General features: G+C 38.2%; 1 protein-coding gene across 1 annotated transcript in view; it reads right to left on the bottom strand.

Moving 5' to 3' along the window:
• Window positions 1–20,202, bottom strand: part of CEP128 (centrosomal protein 128) — a 407,170-nt gene that overhangs the window by 235,142 nt on the left and 151,826 nt on the right. Inside the window, 3 exon segments of the mRNA XM_030558988.1 lie at window positions 4,157–4,349; window positions 13,694–13,753; window positions 17,264–17,440. Of these exon segments, the coding sequence (XP_030414848.1) occupies window positions 4,157–4,349; window positions 13,694–13,753; window positions 17,264–17,440 (430 nt within the window).

The following is a 20,202-nucleotide window of genomic DNA, read 5'->3' as shown; positions in this document are numbered from 1 at the left end:
CCAGTCTCCTGCCCTCATGGCAGGACCAAATATTGTCTAGACCATCCCTAACAGACATTTATCTAACCTACTCTTAAATATCTCCAGAGATGGAGATTCCACAATTTCCCTAGGCAATCTAACACTAATCTAGTGTTTAACTACCCTGACAGTTAGGAACTTTTTCCTAATATCCAACCTAAATCTCCCTGCTGCAGTTTAAGCCCATTGCTTCTTGTTCTATCATTGGAGGCTAAGGTGAACAAGTTTTCTCCCTCCTCCTGATGACACCCTTTAGATACCTGAAAACTGCTATCAGGTCCCCTCTCAGTCTTCTCTTTTCCAAACTAAACAAACCCAATTCCTTCAGCCTTCCTTCACAGGTCATGTTCCAGACCTTTACTCATTCTTGTTGCTCTTCTCTGGACCCTCTCCAATTTCTCCACATCTTGCTTGAAATGCGGTGCCCAGAACTGGACACAATACTCCAGCTGAGGCCTGACCAGCGCAGAGTAAAGCGGAAGAATGACTTCTCGTGTCTTGTTTACAACACGCCTGTTAATGCATCCCAGAATCACGTTTGCTTTTTTTGCAACAGTATCACACTGTTGACTCATATTAAGCTTGTGGTCCACTATGACCCCTAGATCTCTTTCTGCCATACTCCTTCCTAGACAGTCTCTTCCCATTCTGTATGTGTGAAACTGATTGTTCCTTCCTAAGTGGAGCACTTTGCATTTATCTTTATTGAACTTCATCCTGTTTATTAAGACCATTTCTCCAATTTGTCCAGATCATTTTGAATTTTGACCCTGTCCTCCAAAGCAGTTGCAATCCCTCCCAGTTTGGTATCGTCTGCAAACTTAATAAGCGTACTTTCTATGCCAACATCTAAATCGTTGATGAAGATATTGAACAGAAACGGTCCCAAAACAGACCCCTGCGGAACCCCACTTGTTATACCTTTCCAGCAGGATTGGGAGCCATTAACAACTACTCTCTGAGTACGGTTATCCAGCCAGTTATGCACCCACCTTATAGTAGCCCCATTTAAATTGTACTTTCCTAGTTTATCTATAAGAATATCATGCGAGACCGTATCAAATGCCTTACTAAAGTCTAGGTATACCACATCCACCGCTTCTCCCTTATCCACAAGGCTCGTTATCCTATCAAAGAACGCTATCAGATTAGTTTGACATGATTTGTTCTTTACAAATCCATGCTGGCTATTCCCTATCACCTTACCACCTTCCAAGTGTTTGCAGATGATTTAATTACCTGCTCCATTATCTTCCCTGGCACAGAAGTTAAACTAACTGGTCCGTAGTTTCCTGGGTTGTTTTTATTTCCCTTTTTATAGATGGGCACTATATTTGCCCCCTTCCAGTCTTCTGGAATCTCCCCCGTCTCCCATGATTCCCAAAGATAATAGCTAGAGGCTCAGATACCTCTTCTATTAACCCTTGAGTATTCTAGGATGCATTCATCAGGCCCTGGTGACTTGCAGGCATCTAACAAGTCTTTCCTTAGGACAAAATGGAATCAGTTACATATTAAGAACAGATGTGAATAGCTGGAAATTGGTGTGAACAGGAGGATTTTCAGGTACATGAACAAAACACACAAGACATGAATCCTATTAAAAGGTTAACAATCCAAAAGTTATGAGAATGTAATAGATGAAAGAACAGAAAGCTGTAGGAGCAACTTTAAAGTAGTGGATGGTGTAGGCCTGATGAAACACGAAGTATCTGGTTCAGTTCTGATCACTTGAACTTACAATGGTGGAATAAAAATGGATTGCCTTTGTAAGATTAATGGGTGCTTGCCTTTCACCCACAAAAAAGTATTCAAATCTCAGTTCTGAATATATGGTACTATATACAAATTATCAAGGAGATTTACATCTCTCTAATTCCTCTCTTCTCAATCTGTTCACTCACATTGACAAAGTTATTTATTAGGCCTACTGAAACTGGACTCTAAACCTGTTTAATTGGGGCCTTAAATTGTTTCTCCAACTTTGTCCCAGCCTGAACAAAATGCACCTACTCAAAACAAAAGAGATTTTTAGATGACTATGTGCCATCTAGTCCTTCCTAAGTGAGCAGTAAGTACTATCATTCCCATACTGCTAAAGGTTCTGTAACAATAAAATTTGTTGTTTATTATTGCTGAGAAATATCATTTAAATAATATCTTACTTTATATAGTACCTTTCATCCTGATATACCAAAGGCAACGTATAAAACTGAAATGCTACCACTCATCCTTCCATTCTAATAGTTGGACTCAGCTAATATGCCTGCCCATTTTCAAGTTTCAATTGCTGGTGTTTCCAGGTTAAAAATCACAGGAGGGCCAAATCCAACATGGTCAGTTGTGCCATCATCCTTCTGAGGTAGCCAGATTGAGTATTATGCAATTTACTGTGATCAATACCTTAAAAACACAGGCTCTTTGTATATGTCAAAAAATTTAAAGACATTTTTTGTTGGTATAGGTCTGTATGTTTTGCCAAAAAAGTTCCTGCCACATATTGTGAGTAGCTCTTTTCTGCTACCCTCTATCCCAGAGGTGGCTGCTTTTCAGTGTTATATGTTGCTTTTGGACCCTTCAGGAGGAAAGGTGCTATATAAATGCAAGATCTTTTTAATAAAGAGCTTTCTCAAAAATATTCAACACACTTTAGTAATACAGATCCAAAAAATAAAGTATACATTTCTTTAGGTCCTGGTGTTGCCTGTGTTTGGCATTTTTGCATATTGATTTTTCAGTGACAGCACCACAGGATGTGAGGACCTTGTGATATAATAACAAAGTATTAACTACATTCTACAGATGAACAATGGAAGCACCAAGACATGAAGTGATTTGCAAAAGGTCACGCAGCAAGTCTGTGGCAGGGCCAGAAACAGAAAAAAAATCTTCCTTAATCACAAGATGATCCTTCCAAATTATTTTTTACCAGGTTCACTCACCACTAACTTGGGGAAAATCCAAAACATAATCTTCTAAAAAGAAAGGCAACTGAAATAAGATTATTGAACCAGGAAGAAATTATATGTTTTCTCTCTGGCTAATTAATATTAACAGTGTGATCATAATACAAGGTAAACTCCCTCCCCACCCCCCCAAAAAAATAATGAGGTACCACATCAGCTGTTTCTTTGGTATCTGTGTGCAAACACAGAAAAATCTCCAAGAGAAGAGAGAAAACAGCCCTCAAATGTGCTTGACATCATAGGCCTAAGAAAATGGAATAAGAAGAGTTCCAACAATAATAAAATGCTAATAATATAATGGCACAATCAGGCATTTGACGAGATGGACTCCTTAGCCTCTTTTCCATTAAAAAATGTCTTAGTTTAAATTAGGGTAAATGCCTATTTTCCACATGCAAAGATTAATTTAAAAAAATATTTTTCTCCGGTTTTATTTTTGTCTTTTTTTCATTCCACATGTAACTGGTTAAAACTCATTTAAATTAATGCAAAGCTTATTTTCTTCAGTATTTTAACATGTGTAAGAGACAAGACAACATTTACCACCAATAAATCTTGTAATCAGGCTTCATTAGACCATCATAAAAGGAATTCAGGACATCCTCTGACATTTACCATTTTTCTATTTTCCATTTTTAATAGGCCATCATTATGACAAACAATACTATTTATGTGGTTCATGAGAGAAAAAAGTAGCTATGACTATAAAAATAAAAAATGAGAAAATTCCAAAACAAGCTCTTCATATTTTTGTATAACAAAAAAGAGATTACTTGAGAATAATTTATTTTACAGATAAAAGCAGGATGAAGGCAAAGATAATGTAAGCGCCTAGCAATGTTACCTCCTATCTCTACTCTATAATTTCTACTAATGTTCTTGGTCATGATATGCCTCAAATATGAAAACTGAATGTCTACTTCCCGTTTCGAAAACCCATGTGTTGTTCAGACATCTACTGAACTGAAATATAGCTGTTGGCAGAACATGCCAACTTAACCAAGGGGAAACAAAACTCTGTTTCCCTAGTTATCACTAGCAAGTCACCAACTGGACTTCTTAATGACTACCAGATAAAGCAGATTTGGATGTACTTTGGTAATTCTCAAGATCAGCATTTCTCCCCTCTTTCTCTTTCTTCATTAACAAAAATGAACTGGATAGCTCACCTCTCTTTTCTCTGTTAACTTCCTCCAGGACATGTTCTTGCTTTTTTATTTGTTCAAAGAGAGATTGAAGTTCACACTCCTTGCTCAATGTCAAGTGCTTAAGTTGCTCTCGACTCTGCAATAGGTGGCGCCGCAGCTTCCGTTCCTTGCTTTCTCTCTCTTTCACCTCTTCACACATCCATTGAAGTTTAGTCTAGAGAAGAACACATTTGTGTGACACCAAAAAGGAGAGAGAATTCTAATAAAAATACTAGGACTTAAATTCTACACTGAAAGAACAAGAACATTTGGAATCAGCTTACTGATTTATAACAACTATTGCTATACAAGTTTAAAAAGAAATATTTAAAATATATTAAAGGACAAATTCTGATTTAACATGCAAATTAAAATTGTGCACATATATTTTGGTTGGCAGCAACTGCATGCTCAAGCCAAACATGTAGATTATTTTTTCCAGGAGGATAAGCTTGCAGGCTGTGAGTCTATTGGCCATGGCTGGTTCAGAGGGGATATGGCGTACAGGCAGCCTGGTGAAAAGGCCCCACCCCGGAATGTGAATGGCCTGATTCCTGCACACTTGGTTTGCAGAGGAACATAGGCACTGCCATAGTGGATCACACCCAACAGCTATCTAGACCGATAACCTGTCTCTGACAATGGCCAGCAACATGGCCATGCTTCAAAGGAAGGGGTAAGAAACAAGCAGTCAGTAAACATGGGAAAATCTGCCTCCCACATAAGGTCTCCTGATCTCCAGCAGTTAGAGACTGGATTAACCCCTGAAGCATGAGGTTTAATAGCTCTTCCACAACATTTTTATCATTAATTACAATAACTTACAATCATTTTGTTATCCATATAAATGTCGAATCCCTTTTTGAATTTTATTAAATTAATGGCCTAAATTTCTTCCTGTGGCAGATAATTCCACAGGTTAGTTACATATTGTGTGAAAAAGTATTTTCTTTTCTGAGTTATGAATTTCCCACCATTCAATCTCATTAATGTCTTTATTCTTGAGTTATGAGATAGGGTGAGCTCAAGTTTCCCATCGACCTTCTCTATGTCATTCATTATTTTATCCACTTTTATCATGTCCTCTATTATCTCCTAAGGAAAATAATCCGAATCTTTTCAATTTCTCTTCAGTTTCTTTTCCAGGGTACTTGATCATTCTTGTCACACCTCTCTGAACTCCCTCTAGTCCTGAAAATATCCTTTTGAGATATGATGACCGTACTGCACACAGTATTCAAGATGAGGCCATGCCACTAATTTATATAAGGGCCTTATACTATTCCCATATTCTTCATTCCTTATGCAACCAAACATCTTGTTTGCTTTTTTGACTGTAGTTGCACCAAGCAGAAGTCTTCACTGAGATGTCTTCAGTGAAGCCCAGGTCCCATTCTTGAAATTATACAATTAATTTAGAACTCTGTAATGTGTACAAGCCATTTAATTTTTCCCTCCAATTTCCATTACTTTGCATTTATTGACATTAAATTTCAATTACCATCATGTTCCTCATTCACCTTGCTTGCTTAAGTCTCTCTGAACTTCCAAAATATTCTCTTAACAGATTTAAGGGAAACAACGAATGGGATGCATGACTTCTGCCCCATATTTTCATCACAGAGGCATTGATTTTTGGGAAGGGTACCTATACAAAGTGCCCTGACAAAATCTGGCTCTAACATTGAAACCAGAGCTTCTAAGCAAAAAATGCCCAGCTATAAACTGACCCAAACTCAAATGGTTTGGTTGACCCATGAACAGCAGAAGGAACACATGAGCTATTGAACTTACAAATACAGCTTTGGCCTGAAGCCTTTTATATCTTCTAGTAAATTTTTTTTTAAATGTATTAAATATTAAATCTTTGTATTAAATTGGGGCCTATGGAGATTACAACTTCCAATAAGTCTTGTGCTTTTGCAAAGCTCAAGACATATCAATGTACCATGGATCAGTACAACACCCGCATCACTGCCGTGGACGAGTTCAAGTATCTAACAAGAAATCTACTCTTTTAAAATTTATTTAACTCAAAATACTAAGAATGGACCTATGGTCTACCAGTTAGAGACCAGGGTCTGGAAAACACAAATGGAGAGATAGGTTTGGGGTGACTGTAATAGGTTCAAGTCACAATTTCACTACTCACAGTTTGAGGTCAGAAGCCATTTGACCTATACGTACCTGTGTCAGCTCATAGCTTTGGGTGAAAAAAGCATTTAACTGAAAACCACATAACACATTGTCCAGTGAAAAAATACCATAAAGAATCCGTTAAGGTATATAGATTAAACTACAATAGCTACAAGAACAACAAAAAAGGCACTATTCCCACTGTCTCCACTCCAATTCAGAGCTGAGTGTTTAAAGAGTTAAACCTGAACAAAGTAATTTCTACACCCATAAATTCCCAGAACTAAAAAAGGAGGGAAGAAACAGAGAAAAGAAGATGGGGGAAGGAAGAAAAACATAGGACAGAAAAAGTGAGATTCTAAAGGGGAACAGATTCCACCCTGAATGATAGTGAATGTGACAACAGGATGCAGAACAAATCGTTTAAAATTGTAGATACTGCAGTACTTTATGCAGTACCTAAAGACAAGTTTGATTCTGTCCTCATACATGGGGACTGAGGATAATATGTCCAAAATTGTACTCCAGCCTCGGGTCATAATTAAAAATGGAATTTGAGCCTCTCCACTGAATGAGTCAAAAATCACCAATTTCAGGGACAGCCTATACAAGATGACAATGTCATGATTACAGTAGCACTGTGAAAACACCTGCAGCTCTAACCACATTCCCTTCAGTGTCAGCCACAAGAACCACAAATCATTTCTCATCTACCTCTCCCTTGACTGCTGTAAAGAGATATGTCCCTATACCCGAGTCCCTGATGCTGCAGTGGCCGAGCCTTTAACATGAGACCACATTACAATCTTTGCTGTGAAATGGGATGAGACTGCTGGGTTTTGTGAGAATATCATCAGATTTGCATATTAAAGTGAAAATGTTGAGGTTTTACAGAATACTGTACATAATACATACATATATATACACACGTGTGTGCGCGCACACACACACACACACACACACACACACACACACACACTTACTTTAAAAAAAACTGAACAGATAAAGCAGAAATCCCATTGGCAGTTAGCAAAAATATCATTTCAGAACTAAGATTTAATCTGAGAGATGACTTTTAAAGCATTAAAGGCCACCAGCTTTTATGCTAACAGCTAAATATTTAAGGTGTCAACCACTTTAAAAATAAGAAAAGCCCAGGACTTGTATATATTTTAACCACTTGCACTTCAGTTCACTTGAGTGATTGGGGTTATTGAGGGACCAAGTTGGGGTTTAAGTAGGAATACAGGGTTTTGGCTGTGAGAATCTTGTTTTCCCTGGTGCTCCCGAGAGCCAAAGCAGCAGCGCGAGAGGATGCAGAGTCTCTCCCAGCAAGGCATCAGTGCTTGAGGAGATATCCTCAGTGATGCTGTTTTGGGGCACTAGGGAGCTAGAGCAGTAGTACCAAGAAGAGCCCCTGAACAAGTGCCAAGGCTGCAGCATAAGGACACTGAACCTATCTGCCCAGCCCATGGCCCCTATATATATCACGTGTCTCACTCCTGATGCAAAAGCTTCTTCCTCACACATGTCCCAAACATCCCCCTTCTTTAAATCCCCCTTCTTCCAAATGCCCTGCTGAAACACACGTGGATCCAAGTACACTTCCTTCTAGATCCCACACGCTCCCTGCTCTATCTTCAACTTTTCTGCGCACTTCACATGCATCTCCAGAGCACTACCACCACCTCCCCCAGAGTGCACCCCCATATACCTCTGCTTCCCAACCTCACCAGAGGTATGTACAGACCACAACTGGGGAGAGAAATAGTTAGAAAACATCCATTAAAACCAAGTTTCAATGAAAAATTAAAATAAACTTTCCTAAAATATTTAAAATTTGTTGTTTCTCATAAGCACACCTGTAGTCAGGAAGGGAAGATCATCTAAGTTATGACAAATAAGGGAAATAAACTGTGTGTTTCATTTTAAAAGTTCAAAAAGCAACCTATGTCTGAGAAGTTATTAGTATGTCTGTCTGTGAATAGTTTGTGGGGACTATTGAGCTTCAGAAACCTAATGATACATGAGGAACACAAAACCAAATTTCAAAAAGGGAGCATTTTAAAACTGTGCCTCTGCAAAAGTTAGTTAAAAAGACATGGAAAACATTGCACGGAAAATTCAATTGTCCTATGAAGAATTACTGTGCCAAATGTGGAGACTAAATTCAACCACTGAAGTATGAAACACAGTGGATTTTTAGTCCTGCTCTAAGGGCAAATCTTGATGTAACTTCAGTTACAGAATAGTTACTCTGTCACTCAAAGACACACACACAGAGAACCAAAACAATGTTTATCTTTTTTCTCCTCAGCTAGCTATGAAAAAAATGGTTACTAATCTGTTCCATAACTGTTGTTCTTTGAGATGCATTGCGCATGTCCACTCCACTCTTGGTGTTGGTGCATCCAGCGCACAGCCATCAGAAATGTTTTCAATCAACAGTATCTGTTGTGTGCCTCGAGCTCTCCCTGTTGTCCTCACACACCACTGCGTGCAGGTATAAAAAGCAGAGCCATCCCTAGCCTCTCCCTTCTTGTCGTTAGTCTGATATAGAGGGGCAGGAGAGCTGGTGCTGGAATTGACATCAGAGCACTTCTCAAAGAACAACAGTTATGGAAGAGGTTAGGAAATATATTTTTTCTTCAAGTGATTGCACATGTGCATTCAGATCTAGGTGACTCTCAAACTGTCAGGCAGGAGGTGGGATTGGAGTCTATTTCAATAGAGATTGGAGCACAATTTGTCCCACTCTAGCATCATCTCTGGAGTCTTGAGTCACAGCATAGTGAGAGGCAAATGTGTGGACCAAAGACCAGGGCACTGCTCTACAAATGTCTGCAACTGGAACTTGTGCCAGAAAATTTGCCAAGATCAACTGTGACCTCATCAAATGAGCTGTGACTCTGTCAGGTGGCGCAACATTACCCAAGTCATAGCACATATGCATGCAGGATGCGATCCAAGAAGAAATTCTCTAGTGAAAACTGACTGACCTCTACTCTGCCTGTCACAGCTATGGACAGGATTTACAAAAGTGTCTAGTTCTGATCAGGTAAACGCCAAGGTTCTTCTGATGTTCAAGGCATGCAAATACTCTTCTTCCCTGGTCATATGTGGTTTTGGTAGAATACAGGCAAATAAATTGGCTGGTTGACATGGAAAGAGGAAGACAACCTTGGGACAAACTTCAGATGAGGATGTAGATAAATGTTGTCCTTAAACAAAGATTGTATGTGAAAATCCTGATATTAATGCCCACAGCTCCCCTAGTCTTCTGGCCAAGGTAATGGCCACCAAAAGGCCAACTTCACTGATAGCTGCGACAGTGAACAGTAGTCAGTGATTCAAATGGAGGACCCATACATCTTGACAATATTAAATTCGGATCCCACGGTGAAACAGGGTCTTGTACTTGAGAGTATAATTTTTCTGTATTAACAGCTCCAGAGGATTGAATGTTGACTGGCTTTGGGCAACACTGCTCTGCACTTGCAGTTTGGACTGGATTTTGACAAGGTAGGGGTAAACCTGCATTCCTGATCTCAGAAGAATGCAGCTACTATCACCGTGACCTTTATAAAGACCTTGCGAGCTGCTGACAGGCTGAAAGGTAGTACAGTGAACTGACAATGATTCTGATTTACCAGAAATCAGAGGTACTTCCTATGAGCTTGAATGATAGCAACATGGAAGTAGGGATTTTTTAAATTGAGGGCAGCATACCAGTCCCTGGGATCCAGGGAAGGGATAATAGAAGCTAGGCTGAACATGCAAAACTTTATCCCTTTTAAGAATTGTTGAGATGACGCATATCTGAAATTGACCTGAGACACCCTTCATTTGGGGATTAGGAAACATGGGGAATAAAACCCCTTCCCTCTGATGCTACATGGAACCTCCTCTATGGCTCCTGGATAAGGAGTTTTTCATGAAAGTAGTACCTGAAGAGGGAACGAGGGGGGGATGGTTGGCGGGAGCAGTAGAAGCAAACTAGAAAATATATCCCACTTCCACCATGCTCAAGATCCACTTGTCCCAAGTAATCCAGGACCAAGCACTGCAGAAGAAGTGAGACAGACAGTTTGCAATGGTGAGAGGGTTCAGGACTGGAAAGATGGAGACTGGTATGCCAACCTCAACAGGCTCATAAAAATACTTGTTTTGTGGTTCCTGAGTGTCTTGAGGGGCCCAGTGCCAAAACAAAAGGCGAGGGACACATACACCTATAACTCTTTTTTGAAAGGTCCTGCGGAAGAGGAGCGGAATGGGCCATCTGGTCCAAGAATAGAGAAGGACCCTCGAAAAGCAAGTCTTGGATAGTAGTCTGGACTTCATTGTGAGATGAGAAAACTGCAGCCAGGATGATCTACACATGGCCACTGCAGAAGCCTGGTTCTAGCTGCAGAGTCTGCTGCGTCCAACCTCACCTGCAGTGAAGTTCCCATGATCAGTCTGCCTTCGGTGACCAGAGAAGAGAACTCCTGCCTAGCATTCTGCAGAAGGAGCTCCTTTAAGTTTTGCATGGAACCTCACAAATTTGCACAAACTTCACAAATAAAATCCCAAGAAAGCCTGTTAGATAGAAATATGCAGCTGCAAACCCCTGTTGAATGAATCTTTCTGACAAATAAGTCCAGCCGTATTTTGATTTGGAGGCGGCAGCCTGGTATCCCTGTCATTCTCTCTCATTAGCTGCTGTGATGACTAATGAGCTCAAAGGTGGGTGAATATACTGTACTCAAACCCTTGGGAGGGTACATCATACTTTCTTTCCACTTTTTTTAGAGGTTCAAGGCAAAGAGGATAGAGTCTGCCCGCAAAGCCTGGCTCTAGTATCACCTTGTTAATTGGCAGAGCTACCATAGAGGACCCCACCGATGATAAAAGGACAACTTGAGGTCCCCCTGACCTCTTCAAGCTGTGCACCTAAGCCTGCAACAACTCTTTTCAATAACTCATGACAAACCTTAAAATCACCAGGAGGATGTGAAGTTGTGCCAGATGAAATGGCCTCATTTGAAGAGGAAGCCAATCTCTTCTACCAGCTACTGCTCTGTATCTGGAACTTCCTCTTAATGCTTGATACCAGTCTTGAAATAGATTCAGCCCTTCTAGATGAGGGCACTGAATATGCACAGTGTTGGGAAGATCTGGAAGCTGGGGAAACCCTCAAGAGTTCCAAAATGGCCACTGAAGCAGGGCAGGGTCCAATTGTCCTGGCCAGATTCCCATACCAGGACCATTCAAGGGTCCACAGCAGTAGGTGCACTGCTTACTTAAACCACAATACTCAGCACCAAGTGAGACTGGGACAGCACCAACAGTGGCCTGAACGCTGCCTTAATCAGCAGGAATTTTAGCCTAGCCTCCTTATTCTTCTTATCCTAGGTTCGAACTCCCTGCAAGCCTGGCACCGGTTCCTCATATATGCATCTCTCAAGCACTTTAGGCAACTTGTGCAGGATACTCATGGACATAGGCCTGGAGCCAAAAACACATGGCTTGAAATCTAATGACCAGGGCATACCTCGGTGTCGTTCATAGAAAATACCCTGAACAATGAAACAAGAATTTAAAAAAAAAAAGTTTTAAAAAAATATCTATAATACTATTAAAACTTACTTTCATAACATTACTAAGACTAGGCTAACACTATACACTACATTCAAAAAGGCTGAGAGAAATAACAGTTCTGGTAGAAACAGAGTTCTAATGACAATCAGGGGCGGTAAGAAGGAACTAGAGGGGCTAAAGGTAGTTCTGCCTTTTATAACTACACACAGTGGAGTATACAGCATGGGAACTCCAGCCACTCAACAGATACCACTGAGGGGAAAAGTTTTTTGACAGCCATGCACTGAAGTGGGTGCACTGACAATAAGAGTGGAATGCATATATGCAATCATTCAAAGAAAACCAGGGAACACAAAATTTGGATTTCAGAAATGTTACAAACAAAAGTCCCCTTCTTTCCAATATTCATCAGCAATGTAGTGACCTGGACGTTAGAATTCAAGTGATTCCAGGTGATCAGAAATTCAGCCCAGAAATATAATCTTTTATATACAAAGTGCAATTTTACAGAAGTGCAATATTTCTATTCCCCTTCATTTCAGGTCTCCTCTACCAATAACTAAAGAAAACTCATTTGGCAGATTTATGAAAACAATTACTAAATGCCCTTTGAAAGGTCCTTCTAATACTGCCTAAGATGTAAGCCGCACCTACCTGAATAGGAGACTGTTTCCTGTACAGTTCTTGATTCAAAATCTTATCTGTATTATTTATAGTGATATTCATTCTTGATCTATGTCTATTACATGCTAGCCCATCAATAACCTTAATCCATCTTGCTAGCAACAGATTCAATTTCTTCTCAGTCAGTTGGTCAACTTTTCTTCCACTGCCATGACCCTTTTACACTGCAGAGAGAAAGGTTTGTTTCATGCAGTATAAAGCTATTTTAATCATGAGAAGCTTAGTCTTATTAAAAGATACTGGATAAGACTGCTTATAGGGCTTGCAAAGAAAAGGGTTAGAAGTTACCAGTCATCTCTTTGAACCATTAAGCTGAGGCACAGAAATGAAAGCTTACAGTACGCTCACATGCCAGGGTTGGCAGGCTCATAAGAGATTTCCAAGCATGTGTGTACTCACATTATGAGAGTCATGGGCTTTAGCAGAAGGATTTAAAGGAAAATAGCACGTTTTTCAAGAATCCAGTCTAAAAGCCTTTAGATATAAACAAAACTGCTTTACAACAAAACATGTCTTGGCTTTTCTTATAACCCTATAGAAAGAAGCATGCCTGTTGACTATAAACTTACCTTGTTTTACTCCAAAAGAATTGATTAAAGAGAAAAGGCAATCCAGAACCAAACAATCATATTTTCAGCAGGCTTTCATCATTTCACCCACAAATGCATTTGTTTTGCTGGGTGCTCAGGATTTAGGTGTGCTCAAATTTAGTGAGCACAAATAAGGGAGAAATGCTGTAAATTTGGCTCTACAAATATCTATTGCTTATTGATGCTAAGGATCACAACTGCCAATAAAAAGGCCAATAAAAAGGCTAAAACCTGATACCCTTCAGAAATATGGTGACACTTCTTTACACTGGAAATCCCCTATGGCTACCCAGCAAGAGATAGCCAAAGACCTTCAGCTGAAAAAATCATTAGCATCTATTGGCTTGAAAGGCCAGTCATCAAGCTGGAAATATCAATACACCTATTAGAGAAATGTTACAGGTTTCTGAATTTTTTCTTTTTCTCTCTTCCTCCACCCCTTTTTAACTGCAATTTTCAAATACCATTTTTAGTGACCAAAACCAGCTAAATATTATTTTATCTAGTAATATCCAATAGATGATGTTACCTTTGTTTCTGCTAACCAGCGATGAGGGTCATTCTGTAACCCAGGTGTAAGTGATATTGCCTGGAAAAAAAAATTTGACACAAAGGGGAATTTTTTTCTTATTTACTCAACAAATGAGCACACTAGTTCAAAAAATCATTACTAAAGATCAGTGTTGGATGGTTTATTCCTAAATATTTTAAAGAGCTGTTTAATTTTATATCAGACTGTCATAACCTAGTCCCACTTTAATGTTTACTGGATCAAGAATGCAGTGTCATCAGTATAATTCTTGTTTAAAATGCAACTCAGATCAACAGTTATTTGGTACATAGTAATTCTGTTATTTTTCCCACTTTATCCATATAATCACTACAACAATATGTGATTAGAATATCCTCAAAATGCTTAAATGAATTATTATTAGATTATAGTTGTACTGTACCAACAAAAATGCATCAAGATATATATTCTCGGTGCCCCTTTGTGAAAATTATGTTTAATTACAGGGAAGTTCATTTTACAACTATTGATCTCAATCACATGTTAAAATGCTTGCTTGCTTGTCTGTTTTTAAAAGACTAGGTTCAGTCATCCAACCTTCATTTCCTCCAGACTGTAATGGCAAACACATTGCGTAACACAGAAGTAGTACAAGCCATTCTTGCTTGTGATTTCATTGTTAGCAATTTGGCTTTTCTTCTGGAATAGAACATGAGATTTTGACTGCTTAATTTAATTACACATTTCTTGCTTTATCACAGAGTGAGAGAAATGTACAGTGGGCACCAATAAAAACTCAATATTTGCTATTCCATGTGATGGTGTTATCTTTCTATACCGGCTATAAGATACCATACTCACTTCATGTATTTGAGATTGATGATTACAAGTTCTTACATATCCCTTCTTGTACATTAAGGTAATAAAATTACTAAGGAAGACAGAAGATAAACCTGTACTGGGTATTTCATTAGCAAATCATATCAGATGGCCTGCCATAACTCTCTTCCACCAATCCCTTTTAAATCCAACTATATCATAAATTAAAACTTGCTAATAAGGGAATATTATACCTAACCTCTACATTTTTAATAAACACATCTACTCCTTTGAGTGGGCTGTTTTTCATTACTTCTTTTTAAATAAGTAGAAAAAAATCTGTGTTTTGGACGGATCTGTATTTTTAATGGAAGTCTAGTTAAGTTCAATGTCCATTTAACATCTGACATATCCTCTTTTGCAGAGAACAAACCTGTATCATGCCTTATATATCCTGCTCTTTTCCATCTCAAAGTGGTATGACTTTATTTATTGTTTAATTTACAATACTTGTTGGACTGAGATACTTTTATCTGGTATTCATGCAAAGAGGCCTTGCTGTATACCTATATGGGGCTTCTTTCGTGCAAGTCAAATTTTTTTTTGGAAGAAATATATTCCTTTAACGCTATTTAAGTGGGTTCTACTACTGTACCTCTTGTATTGGTTTGCATATTGAGAGAGTCAAAATATTTGAGGGGGTTTTGTTTTTGTTGTTGGGTTTTTTTGTTTTTTGTTTGTTTTGCAGGTCGGAAGCAGAGAGGAGTTCATGTGGCAGCAAAAGACTGGATGAAAAAAATAAATCCCAACAGTTTATCTAGAATTCTTTAAGTTAAAACTCTACTCTGGGACAACTAGCAAATCTGGTCAGGTTTTTGCTTTTGGGAGAATTCAATGGATGAAGACTAGAGATTATCTAGCTTCCTCCAATAGCCTCATTATCTTCCTCTTAAACCCTCACAAGACAACAAGATTGTAGTGATACTCCTAGAAGAAAAGGACTTGGGTTAAAACTTTCCAGAGCCCTTGACAGAACCCATAGTGCTGGAGAGAGGAGCATCACTGAAGTCCAGTGAGAGCCATGTTTTCCCTCCTTCTCCCAGAGCCAATTGCACTACCTCCATACAACACCGCTACTCTGTGCCAATATGGGAAGAGAGCAATAAATTATGTTGCTGTAATAAAAATGATGTCCCCTTCATGGGCTAAAACTAAGATCAAGTGGCTCAGATACATTTTAAGCTTGCCAAATGGCATGCAACTTAAGGGGTTTGATGAAACTGGATGAGTCAGGAGAAACTGACATGCAAACCTTTCTTTTGAAATGAAAACAAAACCTCCATACTTTGGCATTACTTTTAAATTCCAAGTTAACTGTAATTTCTAGGAACCATGTACATTAAAACAATAATTCCATCTGTACTGCTCGGTAGACTTTAGAAATCAGAACTTGGGAGTTCATGAAAGAGGGAAAGTTAGGAAATTTGTGCTTTATTATGTGGTGAAACATTTAAACAGATTGATGTCTGTCTACCAGGTGTCATACTCAGCTCATTACTCCAGAGTCTGAATATTTTCAAAATATTTAGAGAAATTTCCATGCTGAAAAAAAGTCTATTTTCCCTTTTTTTAAGAAAGTACACTACAGCAGTAGCAACAACATTTAGACTCTTCAAGACCATGCAGCATTAAGTGATAAAAGAACGTGTGTTAAAGTATAAAGCATATAAAGTATAACTATCTCCATTCTCCATTTTTGTAATAGAAAATATATGATGACTTTTAAATTTGAAACACACTGTTCACAAGAATAAACATAAATGTTTTCTGTTGTACTACCAATTTATTAAACAAACAGAATTTTTAAAATAAAAAAAGTTTGACTCTAAGAAAGAATACTTTATTAACTGAGTATCAGAGGGGTAGCTGTGTTAGTCTGGATCTGTAAAAGCAGCAGAGAGTCCTGTGGCACCTTACAGACTAACAGACATATTGGAGCATGAGCTTTTGTGGGTGAATACCCACTTCGTCTACATGCATCCGACGAAGTGGGTATTCACCCACGAAAGCTCATGCTCCAATACATCTGTTCGTCTATAAGGTGCCACAGGACTCTTTGCGCTTTTAGTAAACTGAATTTCTGAATCTTTATTGAGAAACTATAGATACTTTACCAAAGATTATCTTCATTAATTTCTAGAGCAGCATGCTGAGGTCTATTAATGAATACCTAGGGGTTGAAATATGCTGACACTTTCTCTTTTAACTACTTGTCATATGACAGAGATAAGACAAAAATATGAAAGCATTAGTGATATGACCCACTGTTTTGAGATCTGAACATCATTTCCAAGCAAAACAGTAAGAAAGTTAATGCACAGTGTTAAACACTTATTTTCCCCTCTGAGCCAATGTGATGCAGTTTGCGATCAGGAAGGTCATTTCACATCAACCAATAATAATTGGAAATCATTATTTATGAAGAAAAAGACTGGCAACTGAAAATCACTACTTCTGGTAATGCATATGAGGGGGCTTGTGTTATTTCTCTATAAGATACATAGTAACATGCATAATGCCACAATTCCATAACACGCTTAATACCATATTTTTTTTAAATTGTATCACCTGTCATATTTGAAATCTTTTACTCAAGAAACTATCTATAGCAAACATGTGACTACAAGCAGCCATGCATAAAAATTCCATTATAGTTACCTATTAGGTAGCAAACTAAAAATCTAAGGCAGACTGAAAACTAATAATTACTTTGAATTTCTCCACAGAGTCTCCAGAAAGGATTTCACAAGCTGCATCAATTTCACTTCCTATCATGGTGAGAATGGATTCTTGCTCTGTCTCTAGACAACGCAGCTGATCCCGAAGCTGTAATCTGGCCTCCTCCAGCCTCCTCAAATGATCATCTTCACTGTTTATCTGTTTATCCTGGGGCAAAAGAATGAAATGACAATAAAAAAAGATTTACTATTAAATTAACATAACTCCAGTATCTTTTTTTTTTTTAGATTGTGCTTTCAGAATGCAAAGGGACATTTCCCCATATAGCTCTCAGAACTTTATTAAAAGAAACAAAACATAAAAGGATAATAACTTTCATAGTAAATAGGCAGGAAATGTGAAGATTTTTAGCAAGTAAGGCAGCTTGCCTTAATGACCTATCACCTTGGCAAGTTATTGTCATATTAGATGGGAGATTTGAAATAATTTAACCAAATAAATGGAAAAATGGAGAAAATAATGTATCATGCTCAAACACATTTCTGTTAACAGACCATAGCAAATCTGCCTTTCAAAATGCGCTTTGGGCACAGAAAGCTCACTAAACCTCCTAAATCAAGGGGGCATGCAGAATGTGGCAAATTATTATGACCAATAAATTGGTATTTTCTTGCACCCAATCCAAAAAAATACCAGCTACTGCTAATTTAATTTCAGACAAACCTGTGACAGGAAGCAAGGGGAGTTGTTCACACATTATTTTTAACAGGGATTCCTGTAATCTCAGACAACCTCTGAACAGAATATCCACATATATACACAGTACTTATATGTACTATGCAATACACACACACATCCCCTCTTCATGTATTACACTACACATTATACCTTCAGAATGGCTCATTTAAAAAAAAACACAACAGGTTTATGAAATTAAGATGAACTAACAAATTTGACAGGTGTCCCGTAGAGAAGCCTGACTTTTTGTAATAGAGAAATATCCAAATTAAACAAACAGCAGCTATTTTACATCAAAAATATCACAGGGATTTTACAATGCAGAGTTACTAGTCTTTGTGTATTACACACTACCAGCATAGGTGTGTCAATGGTACTGTTATGATTTATGATACCTACTAATGCAGGTAATAAGGTTGCATTATTTACCTTTATAATGTCAGTACCCTCTACCACCTCAATATAGAGTGAATATGGAACATCACACTACTCTCCAAAAAATCCAACCTGTTTAAAGAAATGACTCCCTTAATTTGAAATTTTGCTTTACATTTCCTTTATCTATCACTAAAGAAAAAGACACAAAGTGCTTTACTTTATGTATTTCCAGGATAGAAAATGTGTTTTGCATGTCACATTTCTGAAGATGTATTATGATGACAGTTAATATTAGCTGTGGAATTCTTGCAATACGTGGCTTACTCCAAATGCAGAGTATAGAAAATCCAATACACAAATACCAACAATATTAATTGCATCATCTTATCTGGATTTATAATTGTCAACATCAAGAGTTTCAAAGTAGCAGCCGTGTTAGTCTGTATCTACAAAAAGAACAGGAGTACTTGTGGCACCTTAGAGACTAACAAATTTATTTGAGCATAAGCTTTTGCGGGCTACAGCCCACTTCGTCGGATGCATGAAATGGAAAATACAATAGGCAGCCAAGTGGGAGGGGAGGAACTGTGTGTTGCAGTAAATGTTGTGGGTGATTCAGAAAGTGTTACTCTTACCTGTACTGAATCAATGCCCCAGTCAGATGTCAGGATACACTGTGTAGTTGTTCAAGCCACAGTCTTTCCAGGTGAGATATGAAATAATATTTAGTATTTTCCACCTTTGAAACAGCCTATGCACATCTATGATTAGCTATGTAATCAATGAATCCAACAACCTAACCATGCATGATCATTAAAGAGATCTTACGACATTTTTATTTTATTTTATTTTGTGAAAGTAGAAATGTTACTTCTGGTGCCCTTGCCAGGTTCTAATTTAGGTAATTACATTTTACCTATTTAATTCCTCCTGCAGTTTTAACTGGATACAGTACTTTACACTTCTTGAAATAAATTATGATGCTGTGCACTGTTAAATAGGTGCCTTGTGCTTCTCCACGCATAGGTTGCATTTCAGTGCTGGATGAAATAATTCCCTTTGGGAAATATTCACTTTGGAACCTTCTAGATAAATGGTGCTACTAAAATGTAAGAGGCTACTGCGTATGTGCAGCAGGATATTTATCACATTACAGTATCTAGGAAAAATAGCATACTTCCTTTTCAAAAGACTCAGTACTGATAAGATATTAATATAGTGGTTCCATAAAGGAAAAGACAACGATAAAATAACAGAGGGCATTCTAGCTGTCCCTTTCCTCTTCTTGTCCCCCTAGCCGTCCTGCACAAGGACACAGCAGGACACACTGGGCCCCAGTGCCTCACCACCAGTCCAATTTTCCAAAAGCCCACATAAAGCAGGAAATTCACCAACAAATCCTTTTGAAAAAAGTCTCTGGGAGCAGCCTTCACAAAGTCAATGGTTTGGTGATGTTGCACTTATCCAAATTGAACTCATTGATTCTTGTCTGGTGGGAATGGGGAGACAGATAATATAAAACAGATGAGCAAAAGATATTACTTTAAAAAAATTAGATCAGGTTTAAATATACTTTCCCCACATCTCCCTCAATCGAGTAGACAGGATTTAAAATATCAAAAAAAGAACAATGGTCCAATATTAATAAAATAAGCCCCAATCCTGCAAAGGGATCTCCATAGGCTGATCTATACACCTGCGCCAAGTCTCACTGAAGTCCTAAGGTATAAGATTTTGAACAGAATCTCTCTTTTTGTTGGAACGAGACCAAAAACAATAAAAATCAAGGCACTGATAGTGAGGTATGGAGTCTGTTAATAAAGGCATGATCCCACAATTGGATCTTCCCAGGT

Source organism: Gopherus evgoodei, chromosome 4 (genome assembly GCF_007399415.2).
Source record: "Gopherus evgoodei ecotype Sinaloan lineage chromosome 4, rGopEvg1_v1.p, whole genome shotgun sequence".
NCBI classification, from domain to species: Eukaryota; Metazoa; Chordata; order Testudines; family Testudinidae; genus Gopherus; species Gopherus evgoodei.
The sequence above is the reverse complement of the archived record's forward strand: the minus strand, read 5'-3'. Positions and strand labels throughout refer to the sequence as shown.